The 20,217-nt window shown below is 39.9% G+C and overlaps 1 protein-coding gene across 8 annotated transcripts in view; it reads right to left on the bottom strand.

Annotated features, from left to right (window-relative positions):
- The window catches only part of Zdhhc20 (zDHHC palmitoyltransferase 20), a 57,253-nt gene that overhangs the window by 15,405 nt on the left and 21,631 nt on the right, over nt 1-20,217 (bottom strand). For 5 of the 8 annotated variants that reach the window (XM_090342414.1, XM_090342406.1, XM_090342408.1 and 2 more), the window contains 5 exons: nt 12,958-13,078; nt 7,136-7,205; nt 5,067-5,099; nt 4,166-4,286; nt 653-688 (listed from right to left, as the gene is read on the bottom strand). In XM_090342414.1, coding sequence (XP_090198540.1) covers nt 653-688; nt 4,166-4,286; nt 5,067-5,099; nt 7,136-7,205; nt 12,958-13,078 — 381 coding nt within the window. The remainder of the gene's footprint in view (nt 1-652; nt 689-4,165; nt 4,287-5,066; nt 5,100-7,135; nt 7,206-12,957; nt 13,079-20,217) is intronic. The other 3 variants (XM_090342407.1, XM_090342411.1, XM_090342413.1) reach the window with 1 other exon arrangement.

The raw sequence follows: 20,217 nt of genomic DNA, 5'->3' as shown, positions 1-20,217 counted from the left end.
TGCTGTGAGCGGCAGAGCTGTGGCGTAATTACACGTTACTCTCGTGTGGAGGCGCTCATCTCTGTGACCAGCCCCACCCTAAAGCCTTGAGCTGCTACGCCTACCCTGTTCATCCTTGTTGCATCTTCTATAGACACAGCCTATTAGGTAATTGCCAATTCTGATCAATAAATCTACCACGGTGTTAATAAATGAAAACAGCTCCTCTGCCGTTCCTTCTTAGGGCCACATGCATTTCAACAGAAGCAAAGTTTTAAGAAATCAGTAGCTATTAATAGGAGGAGAAAGCCTTTCAACTTTAGCTCTTAAACTGAGTTACCTATTCTCTCAGAACAAAGAGGCTACTCAGCATGACTCAAAAAGCCTCTGACGACTGAAAGAAGGTTCAAAGAAGCAGGTGTTCTAAATTGGGCTTTCTTTTTTGTTTTCTGTGTTCCGGATTAAGCCAGGGTTCCATGAGCTACCACTCAGCCATGCATTAGATCTGACATTGCTTTTTTTTCTTCTTCTCCTAGAGCAACCATTAGGTAACTTTAAAACACAGTACGTGATCGTGCTCCCTTACCATCTTGTGAAGCAAGTTTTTATTACATACATTCACTAAAAATGTCATAGAAACGGTTATGAGAATGTCATGACAACGATGTTTTACCTTTGGACAATTCTCTGTGCTTTTCCTGCGGCAAAGCTTGTACAAATAGAGACAATATATTAAGAAACCAGTTTTTTTAAATACAGTTATCCTGAACACTTGGTTTTATAAATCTTGTATGTGTGGAGGAATATGTTTCTAAGGTTCATTTTTATAAAACATCTTTACAAAAATTACAAAAAAAAAGCAGATAAAACCATTTAGCACTTCATGTGCATTTCAGACAGTGTCAGTTTTAAAAACAGATTTGTTGAGGCAGAGACTGGTGGCACATGCCTGTAATACCATCTATTCAGGAAGCTGAGATCTGAGGATCATAGTTAAAAGCCAGCCCAGTCAAGCCTAATTCTTATCCCCAATTAACCATAAAAAAAAAAGCCAAAAGTGGGGCTGTGGCTCAAGTGATAGAGCGAAAGTCTTGGACACCATAGTTCAAGGACAGTGCCTAGGCCCCAGGTCCAAGACCCAGGAACAGAACAAAGAACAAAACAAAGTCATGTGCTGGTGGTCAAGCTTCTAGTTCTAGCTGTTCAGGAGGCTGAGATCTGGAGATCATTGTTTGAAGCTAGCCCAGGCCAAATAAAAAGAAAAAAAAGGGCTGGGATGTGGCTTAGTGTAGAGTGCTTTGTCTTGTAGGCCTGAAGCACTCGAGTTTGATTCCTTAGTACCACATGAACAGAAAAAGCCAGAAGTGGCGCTGTGACTCAAGTGGTAGAGTGTAAGCCTTGAGCAAAAGAAGATCAAGGACAGTGCCCAGGCTTAGAGTTCAAGTCCAGGACTGGCAACACAACACCACCACCACCCCAAAAGTACAGCTGTAGCTTAAGTGTTAGAGCAGTAACTTTAAGTGAAAAAGCTCAGGGAATCCAGGTGCCAGTGGCTCACATCTGTAATCCTAGCTATCGGAGGCTGAGATCTGAGGATCAAGGACTGAGCCAGGTTGGGCAGGAAAGTACATGAGACTCTCATCTCCAATAAATTACTCAGCAAAGCCCAGAAGTAGCCCCGTGGCTCGAGTGATAAAGGGCGAGCCTTGAGCCCAGAGAGGCTCAAGGACAGAACTTCGGTCCTGAGTTCAAGCCCCAGGACTGGCAGTAAGTAGGTAGGTAGGTAGGTAGGTAGGGGTCAGGAATGGTGTCCAGGTCCTGAATTCAGGCCCTAGGAAGGCACAAAAATCAAAACAAAAATCAACAAAACCTAACAAAAGACAAAAGAGATTATGTTTGTGGAAAGAATATGATGTGTTAGCAAATATCTATTTCTTTAAATATGTGGGTAGTAGTTCCCCAAACCAGATTTGACTGACTTCATACCACCTTGTTTCACCACCATGTTTCTATTGCTACTACCATGTTGCAGCTATAAATTGTCAGCAGCCTTCAATACATTAACTACAGCCCTTTTCCCATAGGCTCGGCTTGGCCATCGGAGAGAGAGGGAGAGGGAGGGAGAGAAAGCTAATCCTGGTACTGAGACTTGAACTTGGGGACTAAGCACTGTCCTTAATCTTTTTTTTTTTGCCAGTCCTGGGGCTTGAACTCAGGGCCTGAGCACTGTCCTTAGGCTTTCTTAAGGCTAATGCTCTGCCACTTGAGCTACAGCACCACTTACAGTTTTTTCTATGTATGTGGTACTGAGGAATCAAACCCAGGGCTTTGTGCATGCTAGGCAAGCACTCTACCACTAGGCCACACTCCCGGCCCTCCCTAAGCTTTTTCACACAAAGATAGCACTCTACCACTTGAGCCACAGCACTACTTCTGGCTTTTTGGGGGTGATAAATTAGAAATAAGAGCCATCTGGATTTTCTTGCCTGGGCTAGCTTTGAACTATAATCCTACATCTTCATCTCCTGAGAATCTAGGATTACAGATGTGAGCCATCAAAACCCGGTTCAAAGGGGAGTTTTAAAAGCATGTCTCTCTTCCTAATACATCTTCCCAGAGGTAATTACTGATGGCAATTTTCAAATACGTTTTTTTCTAGTGAAGACATTATACATTTAAGTTATTTTCCTATGGAATCATAGTAGCAGGACGTATGTATTCATTTTTAGGGGTAGGTGGGGATTCATACTGGGGACTGAACACAGAACTTTGTGCTTGGTAGGCACTAACTACTAAACCATGTTTCTAATTCTGAATTGTTTTCATAACCCACGAGTGACCCTGAATGTCAGTCCTATTTCACACTCAGAATGACAGAGGTATGCCACCACACCCAGTACTTTGTTGAGATAGGTCTTTCTCTCTCCCTCTCTTCCTTCTGAATAAATAGGATTATAAACCTGAGCCACTGTACATAACCAATATGTATTTTTTGGATCTAGTTCCTTTCATATAGTAATTCATTACTCAGCTATTTGGAAGGCTGAAAAGCAGAAGGATCATGGTTTAAGGCCAGACTGGGCAGAAAACCTGCAAGACTCTTTCAGAGTGGAAGTGGTGTGTGATCATGCACAGAGGGGCAAGACACAAGACAATCCAACCTCAAAATAGTGCAAACAGTGGCTTAGAGGCACGCCTTTCTGACAGAGTGCCTGCCTAGCCTAGCAGGTGTAAGACTGAGTTCAAACCCTAGTACAACATCCCCCACCAAAAATGATGATACAGGGCTGGGAGTTTGGCCTAGTGGTAGAGTGCTTGCCTAGCATGCACAAAGACCCAGGTTTGATTCCTTGGTACCACATACATAGAGAAAAGGTCAGAAGTGATGCTGTGGTTCAAGTGGTAGAGCTCTAATCTTGAGAAAAGTCCAAGGACAGTGCTCAGGCCCTGAGTTCAAGTCCCAGAACTGGCACAAAAAAAGTACACAACATTTGTTCTAAAAAGAGCTGCCTTAGTTATGTTTTGAATCGCACTGCATTCTTTTATAATCTATGGCATGAGTCATACGTTAACTAGTCCCTTACTGGGGGGAGAAAAACACACACACACAAACTTTTAGCTATTTGCCCTATTTACAAATGTTTTTTTAAAAAAATCTAGAGATGAGAAATCTGATGGCTGCCAATGGCTCAAACCTGCAATCCTAGCTGCTCTGGAGACTTAGATTTGGAGAATCAATCACAGTTCAAGGTCAGCCTGAGAAATCTCCAAATAACCATTAATAAACAGGACTGGAAGCATGGCTCAAGCGGTAGACCACTAGACTAGTAAAGATGACACCTTGAGTTCAAATCCCAGTATGAACCCTTCTCAAAAAGGGGCTGAGGGCATCATTTTTATTATAAGCATCGTTCAACCAAAGAAAGCAATTACTTCCTCAGGAACTTGTATGTCTTTGTCAAAGACAAAGTGTGGCAAAGAACAGTTTGGATCACCGAATGAAGCTTGATACAGTAATTTACACCCAGACATGTTTGTGAAGGTAAACTTTATCCCTGTATGTCCTGTAATTATGTCAGACTCTAACTAGTAAAATGAAAACAAAGGTATCCACTTACAATAATAAAGTTTAATAATCTTAAAAATGTCTTTAACACATTTTTTAAGACAGGAAAAATAGACTTACCGTCCAAAATTTTATAAAGTATTCTAAAACTGTTGTTGCCACAAAAAGGCAGTATGATAGGGAATACAACAAAAACAGCAGAAAAAATTTGTAATTAGAAAATCCCACACAGTTATTCACCCTAGAAGAACAAAGAAAGTCACGCTATAAAAATAAGATCACAAATTCACAGAAATAGATTGGGGGTGCCAAGGGCTGGTAGGAAGGCTAATGCAGAGTTGTTCAATGAAACATAGTTTGAGTTTTATAAGATGTTCAGGTTCTAGAGAATGTATAAATATGTAAATATACTTAAATCACTTACAGAAATTGTTACGGTCATATATTTTGTTTTTTAAACTATAATCAAAAGTTAAAAAAAAATCAGAAAACTTACAATCATTATTACTTCTTTCCCAAATGGGAAAGAAGAGGCAGACTCATAAATATGCCTGTTTATGGGGTGGCTCACATCTATAATCCTAGCTACTCAGGGGCTGAGATCTGAGGATCAAAGTTTGGAGGCAGCCCAGGGAAAAGTCCATGAGATTCTTATCTCATTTAACCACCAAAAAGCCAGAGATGGAGCTGTGGCTTAAATGGAAGTGTCAGCCTTGAACACAAAAGCTCAAGGGCAGAACTCAGGCCCCAAGTTCAACACTCGACCCCCTGCCCCCCCCCACATGCACACATGCACAGTTTTACATATTATGCATACATATATCAATTTCAGCATCTATGAAATTGACCTTCAAAACCTAGCCATATGGGGGAGGGGAAAGGAGCCCAGCTCAGAAGAAGAGCTTTTAGCCTGTGTGAGGTCCTAGCTCAGAAGTAGAAAAAAATTTAATGAAACTAAAATAACTCTAAATCCTTTTCTCTCTACCCACTAAGATCATTTTCTTTCTTTTGTAATACATACCACGGGCAGTGATGATCCATCTTAAGAATACATCTAAGAAACAAATAAGTGTGAGAAAATTTATGCAGAAATCAATTCTAATTAACTTCTTGCAATTTTGTTCTGACTTAGAAATTCCCTTTAAATGATACCCTAAGAGAAATAACTCAGAAGCTTTAGGTTCGATATAATTTCTGGTATTTGTAAGTACTTTTGTAGGTAAGAGATCATTATTATTTATACTGGAAACCAGCTGGGCCAATCTACTTCAGTGTACTAAATATATGAAGTGACATTTTAATACTCAGCTCTGTGGATAATACTTGGCACCTTAGATTGGTCTACCTTAAAAATCAGTTAAAGACAGAATGCAATAAAATGATTCTTATATCATAAACTTTCATTTAAAAATATTAGAAGTGAGTCTGGAAGTTTGGCCTAGTGGTAGAGTGCTTGCCTAGCATGAACGAAGACACGGGTTCGATTCCTCGGTACCACATACATAGAAAAAAGCCGGAAGTGGTGCTGAAGCTCAAGAGGTAGAGCTCTAGCCTTGAGAAAGTCCAAGGACAGGGCTCAGGCCCTGAGCGCAAGCCCGGGACCAGAAAAAAAAAAATATTAGAAGTGAATATTCTAAAACATCAACACTTACTGCGATTAAAAATGGTTCTTTTCCACATTTTCAAATACAAATTCACACTACTTTATACTTATTAAAAAACAAACAAATAAAACCTAAAACACTGCAATCTGCTTCCTTAATAGTAATTTTATAATGACCTATTGGTCAATTCAAGTAATTTAAAACAAATGCAAACCCTAAGGCCAGTTGTCTAATTCAAGGGCAAATGATTAATTGAGGCTCAAAACAGTCTTTTCGGGCTGGGAGTGTGGTCTGGTGGTAGCATGCTCGCCTAGCATGCAGGAAGCCCTGGGTTCGATTCCTTGGAACCACATACACAGAAAAACCCAGAAGTGGCACGGTGGCTCAAGTGGCAGGGCACTAGCCTTGAGCAAAAAGTGTCTAAGGATAGTACTCGGGTCCTGAGTTCAAGTCCTAGAACTGAACAACAACAAAATAACACCAGTCTTTTCTCATTTACTCACTTTTATCATAATGTCACAGGAAGTAAATTCTTTTACAATTTTCTAGTTCCATTTACTAGCGGTAACTGAGAGAAAAATAAAACTAAAAAAAAAAAACAATTCTAAAACTGATTTATCTTTAAAGTTTTAATATCATTATCAATAAGAAAAAGAGCCAGGAGCTGGAAGCTCACATCTGTAATTCTAACTATTCAGAGGCTGAGATCTGATCACTGAAGTTCAAAAATAGTCCAGGAAAGAAAGTCTGTGTGTTTCTTATTTTCAATCAACTGCCAAGATAAAGAAGTATCAAAAGTGGAGCTATGGCTCAAGTGGCAGAGCACTGGCCTTGAACACAAACTTGAAGGGATAGCACGCAGGCTTCATTCAAGTCCCAATGGCACATTAAAATAGTAAAGAAGTAAATGGATAATTAACATAAATAAAAATTAAAAACAAAACATCATTAAAGACTTTTTTTCCCACAAATTCTGGGGCTTGAACTCAGGCCCCTGGGCTTTCTCAAGGCTAGAGTAGAGCTCCACTACTTGAGCCAAGCACCACTTCCAGCTTTGAGGAATCAAACTCAGATTTTAATGCATGCTAGGCAAGCACTCTACCACTAGGCCAAACTCCCAGCCCCATTAAAGGCTTTTTAATAATAATTTTTAAAAAGTTATCTTTCTGAAGATTATAATTATTCACTTGTTAATATAATAAGTGTAAACATAGAAAGCGTACTTAAGGAAAATTCTGTCTACCAGTAGAAAAACTCAACAAGATTATTTCTGCATATATTTCTGCTTTCATAAACATTTTGGCTAGTACTTTATCCACAGCAAATTGGAGAGGGCAAAATATTTTTGCTAAGTATTGATTTTTCTTCAGTTTCTCCTTTAAGTTTATGTAGAGTTAAGACGTTTTCCCTGTCACTTCTCCCTGCCTTTTCCCCTCGCTAACTTCCAGTGCTGGGCTTACACGAGAGCAAAGGGGTTAACACTTACGCATCGCATGCAGAACAGTGATGAGCCCGATCAGGTTTGATCAGCTGACATTTTTCACAGTATCTGATAGCTACCGGAAAGAGGTAAAAGAAGATGCTGAAGGATGGATAGATTTAAGCAATTTGATGGTAAGACTTCATGTTTAAAATAAACTATGGTGAGTAGACAATAAACTTTATTAGCATACGCTAGTCATGGCACCATGGGGATGGCAGTGACGTTTTCACACATGTACATAGTGTTTTCAATCAGTATCCCCCGCTCCATCACTCCCCCTTAGTATTACCTACTTCCTAAAACAATCGTAACAACTTTCTTGTCCTATTTTTTTTTTCCTTTTTGTCAGTTAGGAGACTAGAACTCAGGCCCTGGGCACTGCCCCTGAGCTCCTTTTGCTAAAGACTAGTGCTTGGCCACTTGGAGCCATGGTGTCATTTCTGGTTTTCTGGTGGTTAATTGGAGATAAGAGTCTCGCACGCTTTCCTGCCCAGGCTGGCTTTGAACTATGACCTCCAGACCTCAATACACTGAATAGCGAGGACTACAGACACGAGCCACCAGTGTCCAGCTTTAATCGAAAACAACAAAACAAACAACCAAGAGGCTGGGAATTTGGCCTAGTGGTAAGAGTGCTTGCCTAGCATGCGTAGGACCTGGGTTCAATTCCTTGGTATGACATACACAGAAAAAAAGCTGGAAGTGTTTACTAAGGCTGAAGTGGTGGCCTTGAGAAAAGTCCAAGGATAGTTCTCAGGCCGAGTTCAAGCCCAGGACTGGCAAAAAAATAACCAAAATGCATTGAGAAAGTTCTCAAAACAAAATGTCATGGTAGATGAGAACCTGAGAAATGTATTTTCCAACAGTTTCTAAAGTAAAGTAGACCCAAGCCAAGCAGGTAACTTATAGAAGGTGAAACACCAAGAAAACTAGCAGAACCGGCCTAGAACTCAGATTTACTAGATCCTTATAAGGGCACAAATACTGCTCAAAAAAAGAGATCTTTTCATATGGTTTTGGAAACTTACATGTACCTAAAATGTTGCATATCATTCACAGGGATTTATTAATTCCCCAGGTTAAGACATCTAATCTATAGAATTATGAATTCTAATTATTATACATCAGAGTATTCATCACTAGCATATGTAGTTTAAAAATGAATGCCCTGTAGGGGACAAGTTGCAGTAGGGGGCGGGAGGGTGAATGAGAGTGAAATTAGTGGGAAAATTACATATACATGTCTGAAAATACATCAATGAAAGCAGTTGAGAAGAGGGGTGCGTGAGAGGTAAGCAAAGAATGACAGAGGAGTGGGCAGACTGCATGCATGTGTGGGGATGGCACAGTGAGCCTACCCCATACAATCAAGGCACACTAATAAAACTAATAAAACTTTTTTTTTTTTTGGTGGGTCATCGGGCTTGAACTTGACCTGGGTGCTGTCCCTGAGCTCTTCAGCTCAAGGCTACCACCCTACCCTTGAGCCAAGCCCCACTTTGCTTTTCTAAAGGTTAATTGGAGATAAGAATCTCAGGTCCTTTTATCCCTAGGCTGGCTTTGAACCTTGATCCTCAGATCCCAGCCTCTTGAACAGCTAGGATTACAGGCGTGAGCTACCATGCCAGGCCCAAAACATCTTTTTTTAAGAAAATATTATTTTTGGGGGCAGGGAGTTTGGCCTAGTGGTTAAAGTGCTTGCCTAGCATGCATGGAGACCGGGGTTCGATTCCTCGGTACCACATACAAAGAAAAAAGCCAGAAGTGGTGCTGAGGCTCAAGTGGTAGAGCTCTAGCCTTGAGAAAGTCCAAGGACAGTGCTCAGGCCCTGAGCTCAAGCCCAGGACTGGCAAAAAAAAAAAAGGGGGGGGGGGGTGAGAGGGTGGGGGGAGCGTAATGGGTACCAAGACATGTGAAAGGGTATCAATGCATGTGAATTAATGCACCGTCTATCTGGCAAGTATCATGTAATCCTTTTATTAATTACAATAAAAAATGTATTTTAAAAAAAGTTTAAAAAAAGAAAATATTTTTATTGTAACTAATAGAAAGGTTACATTATATTCCTAAGATAAAAAGTACACTACTTCACAAACATTGCTACCCTTTTTCATGTTTTTGTCTCCATTTCCCTCTTCCGTCCCCCTCCCATCTTGTTCCCTCCCCTCATCTTGTTCCCTCCCTTTCCTATTCTATTTCAAATAAACATATATACAATATATCAAATAACAAGGTAAGATATTGTAACAATATAACAAGGGACAGCAAAAGTAGCATAGTACATTAAGAACAACAATCACACATTACATGGCTCTTGTTTCTATATCCTGGAGATCCTTTCATTTATCTAGCCTCATCCTATAAGGCCTTATGTATCTAGATTTTGCCCTATTGTAAACCTCTGCTAGGAGAATGCAAGGTTTCTATTATGACAAATGAGAGAAACCATTAAGCCTATGTTCCTTTGAGTCTGGCTTACTTCACTTAATATGGTTTTTTTCTAAGTCTTCTCAGGCCCCAAACATCTTAATTAAAAGAATAAACACGGGCTGGGAGCGTGGCCTAGTGGTAGCATGCTAGCCTAGCGTACATGAAGCCTTGGGTTTGATTCCTTGGAACCACATACATAGAAAAAGCCGCTAGTGACAATATGACTCAAGTGGCAGAGTGCTAGCCTTTAGCAAAAAGTGTCCAAGGATAGAGCCTAGGCCCTGAGTGCAAGCCCAGAACTGGTTAAAAAAAAACAAAACAACAACAACTCCCCCCACACAAAGATTTTTAACTTAGCTATCATATACTGAAAGTACAGAAAATAAAATTTGTTGAAAGGTTTATTACATGCCAAAATGTTCACTGTCTCATTTATATCATCTAATTTATGACATCTATCAACCTAGATGTAATATTTTTTGGGGGGGGGGCAATCCTGGGGCTTGAACTCAGAGCCTGAGCACTGTCCTTGGACACTTTTTGCTCAGGGATAGCGCTCTGCCACTTGAGCCACAGCACCACTTCTGGCTTTTTCTTTTTTTTTTTTTTTTTTGCCAGTCCTGGGCTTGAGCGCAGGGCCTGAGCACTGTCCTTGGACTTTCTCAAGGCTTGAGCTCTACCACTTGAGCCTCAGCACCACTTCTGGCTTTTTTCTACGTATGTGGTACCCAGGAATCGAACCCGGGTCTTCATGCATGCTAGGCAAGCACTTTAACCACTAGGCCAAACTCCCGGCCCGACTTCTGGCTTTTTTCTGTGTATATGGTTCGGGGGAATTGAACCCAGGACTTCGTGGATGCTAGGTGAGCACTCTGCCACTAGGCCAAGTGCATTTTAAAGTCAATCAGAACTCCTAAAATGTGTAGACACTAAAACTTTTGTTTTCTTATTTCTGCATGTGAATCCTGAAGTTTGAGCTCAGAGCTTTTCCACCACTTGAAACAAGCTTCCAGCCCATAAACTGTCTTGATTCATAAGCCACACATGACCACACAAAGCAAAGCTCCTATTTCCCTCTGGAGCTGAAAAGCCCAATGGGTCTGGAGTTAGAGCACCTGAATTGAAATCTCATACATATGGTCTGTAAAGCCTTGAACAAGCAACTCACTCTTCTCTGTGTCTAATCAGATTCAACCTGACAAGAACTACAGCAATTAGGAATTATGGCCGCCACGACTGTTCCAGAGTAATCCTAGCTGGTTTCCTTGCATATCTGTCCACCTTCTACGAGTAGATGAGTAGACGAAGCCACTGAAGCAGTATGTGGAGCTTTACATACCGCCTGATGCCTGATTCTTGATATAGGATATCAGGTACTGTGTGGATTAAATGATGTCATTTTTGTTAAAACCTGTTGACTCAAATTTCAGGGATGTACTTGATCTTCCTGCTAAGCAAGATCAGGTTTGTATTAGTAAGTCCCTCAACAAACTGCACTTTGTGCTCTTCTGGATCTGTCTCAGCCTCTTCTCTTTGGTCACAGTACCTCAGGCTGGTTCTCATACAGTGGGACCTGCCTTAGATTCTTTGTATGCAAAATGGGCAGTGTAGTATTTACTTTTTTTGGGGGGGAGGGACATCCTGGGGATTGAACTCAGGGCCTGGGCACTATCCCTGAGCTTCTTTTGCTCAAGGCTAGTACTCTACCACTTGAGCCACAGTGCCACTTCTGGGCGTTTTCTGTTTATGTGGTACCCAGGAGCTTCATGCATGCTAGGGAAGTAGTCTACCACTAAGCTACATTTTGGGTTAAATGAGTTCATATGTAAAACACAACACAAAATAACTCTTAAACTGACAATACTATCATATGAATCTATTAATAAAGTATATAATACACAATTTAAAACAAACTTCTATACGCAAATGATCAGCTTCATCACTCTGATACCCCGAGAAAGGAAGCTGCTGTTTCAGTTATGAACTTTAGTGAAAGAAGTGGTACAGAGGACAGTGCGTGGGCTCAGGACCAGTGAGTGACTTCAAAGCTTAGTCCCTGACTTTCAACTGTTAAGATTTTCCTAACCCTTTCTCTCTTTTTCCTCTTCCTCTCTTATATCTTGATATAGAGGATTGAACTTTGGGCCTTAGACTAATGCTTCATCCACACTCTTAGCCTTTTACTTTCAGTTTGTTTTTAGTTAAGGTGTCCACCCGGCCTCAGACAGTGAAACTCTTCCCTACAGCCTCCAGAAGAACTGCAATTACAGGTCTTACCACCACAACTAGAACCTTCTTATGTTTGACTGCTTCCCAGTCTTAGCAAGTTCTGGATTTATTACTCAGTGATGACACATAATAAACCAATTCAAACTAGAATTTCCAAATGATAGCTTACTAGGAATAACACTTGAAATTTTAAACTATGAAAGTTGAGTAAGGGGGAAATAAGACATAGAAAATAGAGATTCATATTAATATGATCCCCTACAGTTTTTTTTATTGGCTGGTCCTGGGGCTTGAACTCAGGGCCTAGGAGCTGTCTCTGACCTTCTTTTGCTTAAGGCGAGGGCTCTACCATATGAGCCACAGTGTCACTTCTGGACCTCTAGAGTCTTTAACTCTTTTTTTTTGTTTTTTTTTTGGGTGTTCATGGGGCTTGAACTCAGTGTGGGCGCTGTCCCTAAGCTTTTCAGCTCAAGGCTACTGCTCTACCCCATTTCCCCATTTTCTAGAGGTTAATTGAAGATAAGAATCTCAGGTCCTTTTGTGCTTGGGCTGGCTTTGAAGTTTCATTCTCTGATCTCAGCCTCCAGAGTAGCTAGGATTACAGGTGTGAGTCACTATGCCCAGCTAGAGTCTTTAACTCTTATTTCCTATGAGAGGAACAATAAATATTTCTCTCTTCCATTTCTCCTACTTTATAACCCTGTTCTATTAAGATAAATCCTGGCTAAAAATATTCAGATCACACCAAAAAAAGTAAGCTGCTTTTAAAAAAAATCTGAGCTAATTACAAATCTATATCTGAAACACCATAGAAGACACAGAAAATATATCATCTTTTTCCAGAAGACATTGATTGTGACAAATCACTGTATATCCACTTACCTGTCAATCCATACAAATGTAACCTATTAGAAATAAACATTTTTGGGGGGGGGGAGTGGAATCAAGAGCATTATTGGAGTTTGAACTCTGGGCCTTACACCTACCAGGCTGGCTTGTTCTGCTGGGGTACTTACTTACTGAACCATGCCTTTAGCACTGCTTTTCACTGGTTATTTTGAAGATAGAGTCTCAGACTTTTTTGCCCAGGCTAATTACAAACCATGATCTGCCAGGTAGAAGCCTCCTACTAGCACTGCCTGCAAAAGTAAAGACACTTTTCCTACCTTTTGAAGCTGATGTGGTATCGATAGGTAAATCTCTTGCTACTCTTCTCAAAATTTCTTGTTGTCTTTCTTGGCTGAATTCCTTTTCATAACGTTCCTTTTCAGAACTGGACAAATAGAACTATAAAGAGAAAGATTAAAAATTCAAATTCCCTGAGGTGGAGAATCATGCTTAGGAAAAGTTTTATCTAAACTCAAAAAAGAGAAATACACAAACATTTCATCTCATGAAGGTATATTTTGTTTTGGTACAAGGAATTGAACTCAAGGCTTTCTAGGCAAAATGCTCCGCTTCTTGAGCCTTCTTTTTTTTCTTTTAGTTTGTTTTCCAGATAAGGTCTGCCAACCCTGCCTCTGCTGAGCTTGTGCTGTGATTCTCCTATCTCCATCGCTGGAGTAGCTGGGATCACATGTATTACCATACCTGGCTTATTTACAAATTTCTAAATACAAAACAAGCAAAAAACTACATACAACTGAAAACATATCTGTCCTCCCTTGCAAATGGTGGCAATGAATATAAATTCCATAAATATACATCTTTCCTTTTTGTGGATTAAATTCCTTTATCAAAAACGTTTAGTATACACACTGTCTTAATAAATTGGTTCTTTAAAAATAGGAATGCCAGGGCCAGGAGTTTGGCCTAGTGGTTAAAGTGCTTGCCTAGCATGCACAAAGACCTGGGTTTGATTCCTCAGCACCACATATATAGAAAAAAGCCAGAAGTGGTGCTGAGGCTCAAGTGGTTGAGCTCTAGCCTTGAGAAAGCCCAAGGACAGTGCTCAGGTGCTGAGCTCATGCCCAGGACTAGAAAAAAAAAATAGGAATGCCAGGTACCAGGGCTAGGGGCTCATGCCTGTAATCCTAGCTATTCATAATTGTGATCCTGAGATCAGAATTTGAATCCTAGCTACTCATAGTTTGAATTACATTCAGTGATTTTGAATGAAAAACAGACTTTTGTACTAATTTCAAGAATAGAATCTAGTTTTTGTTTTGCTTCATTCTTCATCTGAAATTCTGATTTTTTTCCTTAAGTATCTCCTAATATTTTAACCTTAATTATTCAGAAAAAGTAATGATGCTGAATAGAAGGTACCAGGCAAAGTTCTGAGAACTTATGTGGTGAGGAATACTGGCTCAGCCCAGGGGGTCTGTTGAGATTTTACTTGGAAAATAAAATCTGACCAGAACCTTTTCTATCCAAATATATGCATCCCCCCCCCTCTCTCTGTCTCTCCCCCCCCCACTTTCCCTCTCCCCCTCTCTTCCCTCTGCCAGTCCTAGGGCTTAAACTCAGGGTCTGAGCACTGTCCTTGCACATTTTTCTTTAAGGCTAACAGTCTACTACTTGAGCCACAGCATCACTTCTGGCTTTTCTATGTATGTGGTCCAAAGGAATAGAACCTTTGTGCATGCTAGGCAAGCACTCTACCACTAGGCCAAACTCCTGGCCATTATCTCTGTCTTTATAAGTATATAAGAGATTATGGATGCTGGTGACATATGTAGATCATTTTAGCTACTCAAGAAGCTGAGATCTGGAGGACTGGTTTGAAGCCAAGTAGGGCAGAACTGTGAGACTATCTCCAATGAACGAGCAAAAGGCTAGGACCGGAAGCGGCGCTGTGGCTCAAGTGGTATCGAACTAGCCTTGGGCTGAAGAGCTCAGGGACAGGGCTCAGAGTTCAAGCCCCATGACCAAAAAAAAAAAAAAAAACAGAAAAAAATACTCAGCCTGGAGTTCAAGCCCTAGTACTAGCACAATAAATTTATAAAAGTATTTCAGAGGGGGTAAATATCTCAGAAATACCTAAAGATTGCTAGAGGCAGGTGCTCAGACACAGAACACCTGCCTGGCAAAAACAAGATCCTGAGAGTCTAAATCTCTTGTGGTAAAATAAAATGTCCTGGAATCAGAGGGTAGTAGAATTGTCTGAAGACCCTTGCCTGTAGGAAGCTGACAAATGAACTTGAAAGGCCTTGAGATATTTCTGACTACTTTCTGGGCTGGTCATTTGAGAGGGAAGCTCTTTTACTTCCTATAATACATTTGAATTCAAGTTAAGAGTACTAATCTGGGAAGGCAAGAAGAACTAAGTTTGCAATACATACAAAAATATACTAGAGAATACAGCAGGTCAGTATCTTAGCTTCAATCTTTGAAAATGCCCTAGTCTTGTAGGAGTTATAATTTTCTGAAATCCATTATTGTCATTTAACAGAATAAACAACAATGTTCAGCTGTTAGCAAAAATATTGAATGTTTTGGCATCTCAGTTAGCAAGTAGAAAAACAAAGTGCTCCTTAAGTATTTGAAACTTCCCGTTAGAATTCCTTAGGAGTGTGTGGGTGGGTGTGTAGTGTGTGCATGCATATGCCTGTCCTAGGGCTTGAACTCATAGTCTGGGTGATGTCCTTGAATTTTTTCACTCAAAGCTGGTACCCTACCACTTGTGCTACAGCTCAATTTCTGGCTTTCTGGTGGTTAACTGAAAATAAAAGTCTCATGACTTTTCTGCCCAGGCTATCTATTATTTTTTTTTAATAACAATCCTCAGATCTCAGCTTCTTGAGCAGTTAACTTAAAGGTATAAGCCACACGTACTTGGCTTCCCTTAGGCTTTTTAAATTAAAACCTTACAAGTGTATTGGGGCTGGGAGCATGGCCTACTGGTAGAGTGCTTGCATGTACGAAGCCCTGGATAATCCTTGGTATCACATACACAGAAAAAGCCAGGAGTAGCACTGTGGCTCAGTAGAGTCCTAGACTTGAGAAAGCCCAAGGACAGTGCCCAGGCCTTGACTTCAAGCCCCAAAACTGGCCAAAAAAAAAAAAAAAACCAAGAAAATGATCCCATTCGCAATAGCCCCCAAAAGAATAAAATACTTAGGAATATACTTAACCAAAGATGTAAAGGAATTATTCAATGAAAACTATAAAAGGAATTATTCAATGAAAACTATAAAAGCCTAACAAAAGAAATTAAAGAGGACACTAGGAAATGGAAAGACATCCCATGCTCATGGCTAGGGAGAATCAACATAGTGGAAATGGCTATACTGCCAAAATTGATATACAAATTCAATGCAATCCCCATCAAAATCCCAAAGACATTCTTTACAGAAATTGAAGATATAATCCAAAGATTCATATGGAACAAGAAAAGACCTAGAATAGCCAAAACAATTCTAGGCAAAAAGAGCAATGCTGGTGGTATTACAATACCAGACTTCAAACTCTACTATAGAGCCATAATAACAAAAACTACTTGGTACTGGCACAAAAACAGACCAGAAGAGCACTGGAACAGAATAGAAGACCGAGAAATAGAACCACATACCTATAGGCAACTTATATTTGACAAAAGAGCCAAAGATATACAATGGAATAAACACAGTCTATTCAATTATTGGTGCTGGCAAAACTGGGCAGCCACATGCAGAAAACTAAAAATTGACCCTAGCCTTTCGCCATGCGCAAGGATCAAAGACCTCAACGTCAGACCGGAAACCATGAAACTGCTACATGATAAAGTAGGAGAGACACTGGAACTCATAGGCACAGGCAAAAGATTCCTGAACAGAATCCCAGGGTCACAACAGATTGGAGAGAGACTCCATAAATGGGACTACCTAAAAATAACAAGTTTCTGTACAGATAAAAACATAGTTGCAAAAGTAGAGAGACAGCCAACGAACTGGGAAAAGATATTCACCAACAATACATCTGACAAATGCCTAATATCTAGTATCTACAGGGAACTCAAGAAACTAATCCCCCCAAAACCCAATAAACCATTCACTAAATGGGCAAGAGAATTAAAGAGAGACCTATCAGAAGAGGAGATTAAAATGGCAGAAAAACATATGAGAAAATGTTCATCATCTATGGTCATAAAGGAAATGCAAATAAAAACAACCCTAAGATACTACCTTACCCCAACAAGAATGGCCAAGATTTTGAACTCAGACAATGACAGTTGCTGGCAGGATTGTGGAGAAAAAGGAACCTTACTACACTGCTGGTGGGAATGTAGACTAGTTCAGCCACTCTGGAAAGCAATGTGGAGGTTCCTTAAAGAACTGAAAATAGACCTTCCCTATGATCCCACCATACCACTTCTGGGCATCTATCCTGAACAGCATGACCCAGGATATTATAAGGACACCTGCTCAGCTATGTTCATCTCTGCACTATTCGCAATAGCCAGGCGATGGAAACAATCCAGATGAATGGATACAGAAAATGTGGTATATATACACAATGGAATTCCACATAGCCAACAGACAAGATAAAATAATGGCATTCGCAGGGAAATGGATGAATCTAGAGCGAATCATGTTGAGTGAGACAAGTCAAGACCTAAGGAACAAAAGGCACATGGTATCCTTAATATGCGGCTATTAAATCCAAAGAGTACAAGAGCGAGGACTCAATAACTGCATACCCAAAGCTATGGACATAGTAATGGAAATACAAACATAACTATATAGACATAAAAACCTATGACTCTATAGACATGTTTTATTTCATAAATTGATATGTTTCTATGACATACAAACCCTTAGCCTAATTTTGATTAAATTCTAAATACTAAGTCCCAGAGATTGTAATTAGAGATTCCCTCATTGAACATTTGTTTGTTAAACTTGTCATTTAAAATATGATGTAAACATAAGCCATATAATGAATGATTGTTGTTCTTAAGGTACTGTGTTATCTCTCATCACTTTTGCTGTCCCTTGATTATCTCATATTGTTACACTATCTCACTTTGTTACCTGATATATCGGATATATTTGTATTTGGTTATCTGAAACTGGATAGGGAATGGGGGAAAACAAGATGAGGGGTGGGGGTGCGGAGGAGGAAAATGGGGACCAAGACATGTGAAAGGGTATCAATGTATGGGAATTAATGCACCATCTATCTGGCAAATATCATGTAACCCTCCTATTAATTACAATAAAAAATATATGGGAAAAAAAAACCTAGTATAGTACTGTTCAATACTAAGAGGCTTCTAGACACTTTTAGTTGTAACAGAACAATTGTACAGTACACAGGTAGCAACTGAAAGTTCTCCGTTACCCACTCAAAACATACAAGGAAGGATTTCCAGAGATACTGTGTGCCACCATACCCAACTTTTCCTGATTATTTTTGTTTTGTTTTGTGGTACTACTTGGGCTTGAATTCAGGATCTGGGAATTATCACTGAGGTTTTTTTGCTTAAGATTATATAGACTATATAGCACTTTAGTACTTGAAGCTCTACTACTATCTTAAAATTCAATGTTCAGAAGACTCTACTGAAATATCTATTAGGCTAGTTTTACAATTTTGGGGGGGAGTGGGTCGAGGGACTTGAACTCTGGGCCTGGCCACTGTCCCTGAGTAGAGTAGCCTACTGCCCTACCCTGGAACTACAGCACCACCTCTGGTTTTCTAAGTTAACTTGAGATCAGCCTCATGAACTTTAGTGCCAGGACTGGCTTTGAACCAGGATGTTCAGAACAAAGCCTGAGTAGCTAGGATTACAGGTGTGAGCCACTGCATTTGACAACAAAGGACCTAATTTTATTATAATAATTCCTAGTAGTAATAGCTGTTGAAAACATTGTAAAGCTGGGCACAGTGGCTCACACCTGTAATCCTAGCTACTCAGGAGGCTTGAGATATGATGATCTGGGTTCAAAGCCAGTCCGGGCACTAAAGAACATGAGACTCTTACCTTCAATTAATCACTAGAAAACAGCAAGTGGAGCTGTGGTTCTGGGGTAGGGTGGTAGCCTTGAGCTGAAGAGCTCAGGGACAGCAACCAGGACTGGAGTTCAAGCCCCAGGACCCACCAAAATAAATAAATAAATAAATAAATAAATAAATAAATAAATGATTAGGTCCTTTGAAATGTAAGAGATTAATAGTTTCTTTCAACTGTTTATTAAACAACTACCATGAATTAAGAGACTAGGTAGTTTATAACATAACTTTAAGGGTTGACTGTTAAGAAAGATATGATGAAGATAGTCGAAGAAACTTTCAGTAGATCTGTGTGTGTGTGTGTGTGTGTTGCCAGTGCTGGAGCCTGAACGCAGAGCCTAGGTACTGTCCTGGAGCCTTTTTTGCTCAAAGGTAGCACTCTATCGCTTGGGCAGCTCCACTTCTAGCTTTCATTTTGGGTACTTAGTTGGAGATAAGAGTCTTACAGATGGCTCACGCCTGTAATCCTAGCTCTCAGGTGGCGGAGATCTGAGGATCTCAGTTCAAGGCCAACCTAGACACTAAAGACCATGAGACTCTTATCTCCAATTAACTACTAGAAAATGGGAAATGGTTCCAGGAATTAAATCATAAAATCAAAACATAGCCAGGTGTGGTGATGCATGCCTACAGCCTTAGCATCTCAGGAGTATGATGCATGAAAACAAATATACATGGCACAATCACCTATTCTGCTCTTTGTACATGACACGTTTTATTCTTAGGGATCTTCACGAAAGAATTACACATATATTCCCCAAGATGTTTCAAAGGTCTATTTTTCCCAAGAGACCACCAACAGTAGACATGGTAAACAAACTATATTATATACCACCAAAAAATCCTACACAATAATGACAATGAATGATCTAGCAAAAACTACAGCCATGTGGGTGAAGCTCACAAACAGAATGAGAGTTGCACAAGCATACAGACGATGGCTACTACATGAACAACTACAGGATGATTTGTGCTGAGAACTAGGTAAAATCAACCCATGTTGATGAAAGGCTAAAGAGTGATTTCCATATGGAACCAGGAGGAGGCACGGAGACTGAGGATGCTGGGAATGATGTTTCCCGAGCTGTGGCTAGTAGTAGTTAAAAGGTGTATGTAGCTTGTGAAATCTTATCAAGTGGAAATTTATGGCATGTTATTTTTTCACGTGTCTATATAAGTGTTAAATAAAAGTTGATTTTTTTTTACCATACAATGAATATCTTTAACATGCAGGGAAACAATTATCATCATTATCTAGTATTTACTGGGATAAATCTCATTTAATGCTCATAAACACTCTACAGAGACAGGAACATTTGTTAGCTCTATTTTCTGATAAAAAAAAAAAAAGAATCTCAGAGAGATCACAATGCATTAGAGTAGAAAATCAAGTCCAAATTGTGTTAATAAAGAGTATGCTTTTAATTTAAGGAAATAAACTAGGTAACAGTGGTGCACACCTATAATCCTCAGGAAGCTGAGCTCTGAGG

Source organism: Megascapheus bottae, chromosome 11 (assembly GCF_031878675.1).
Source record: "Megascapheus bottae isolate mThoBot1 chromosome 11, mThoBot2.hap1, whole genome shotgun sequence".
In the NCBI taxonomy this organism is placed as follows: domain Eukaryota; kingdom Metazoa; phylum Chordata; class Mammalia; order Rodentia; family Geomyidae; genus Megascapheus; species Megascapheus bottae.
This window is presented reverse-complemented; position numbering and strand designations above follow the sequence as displayed.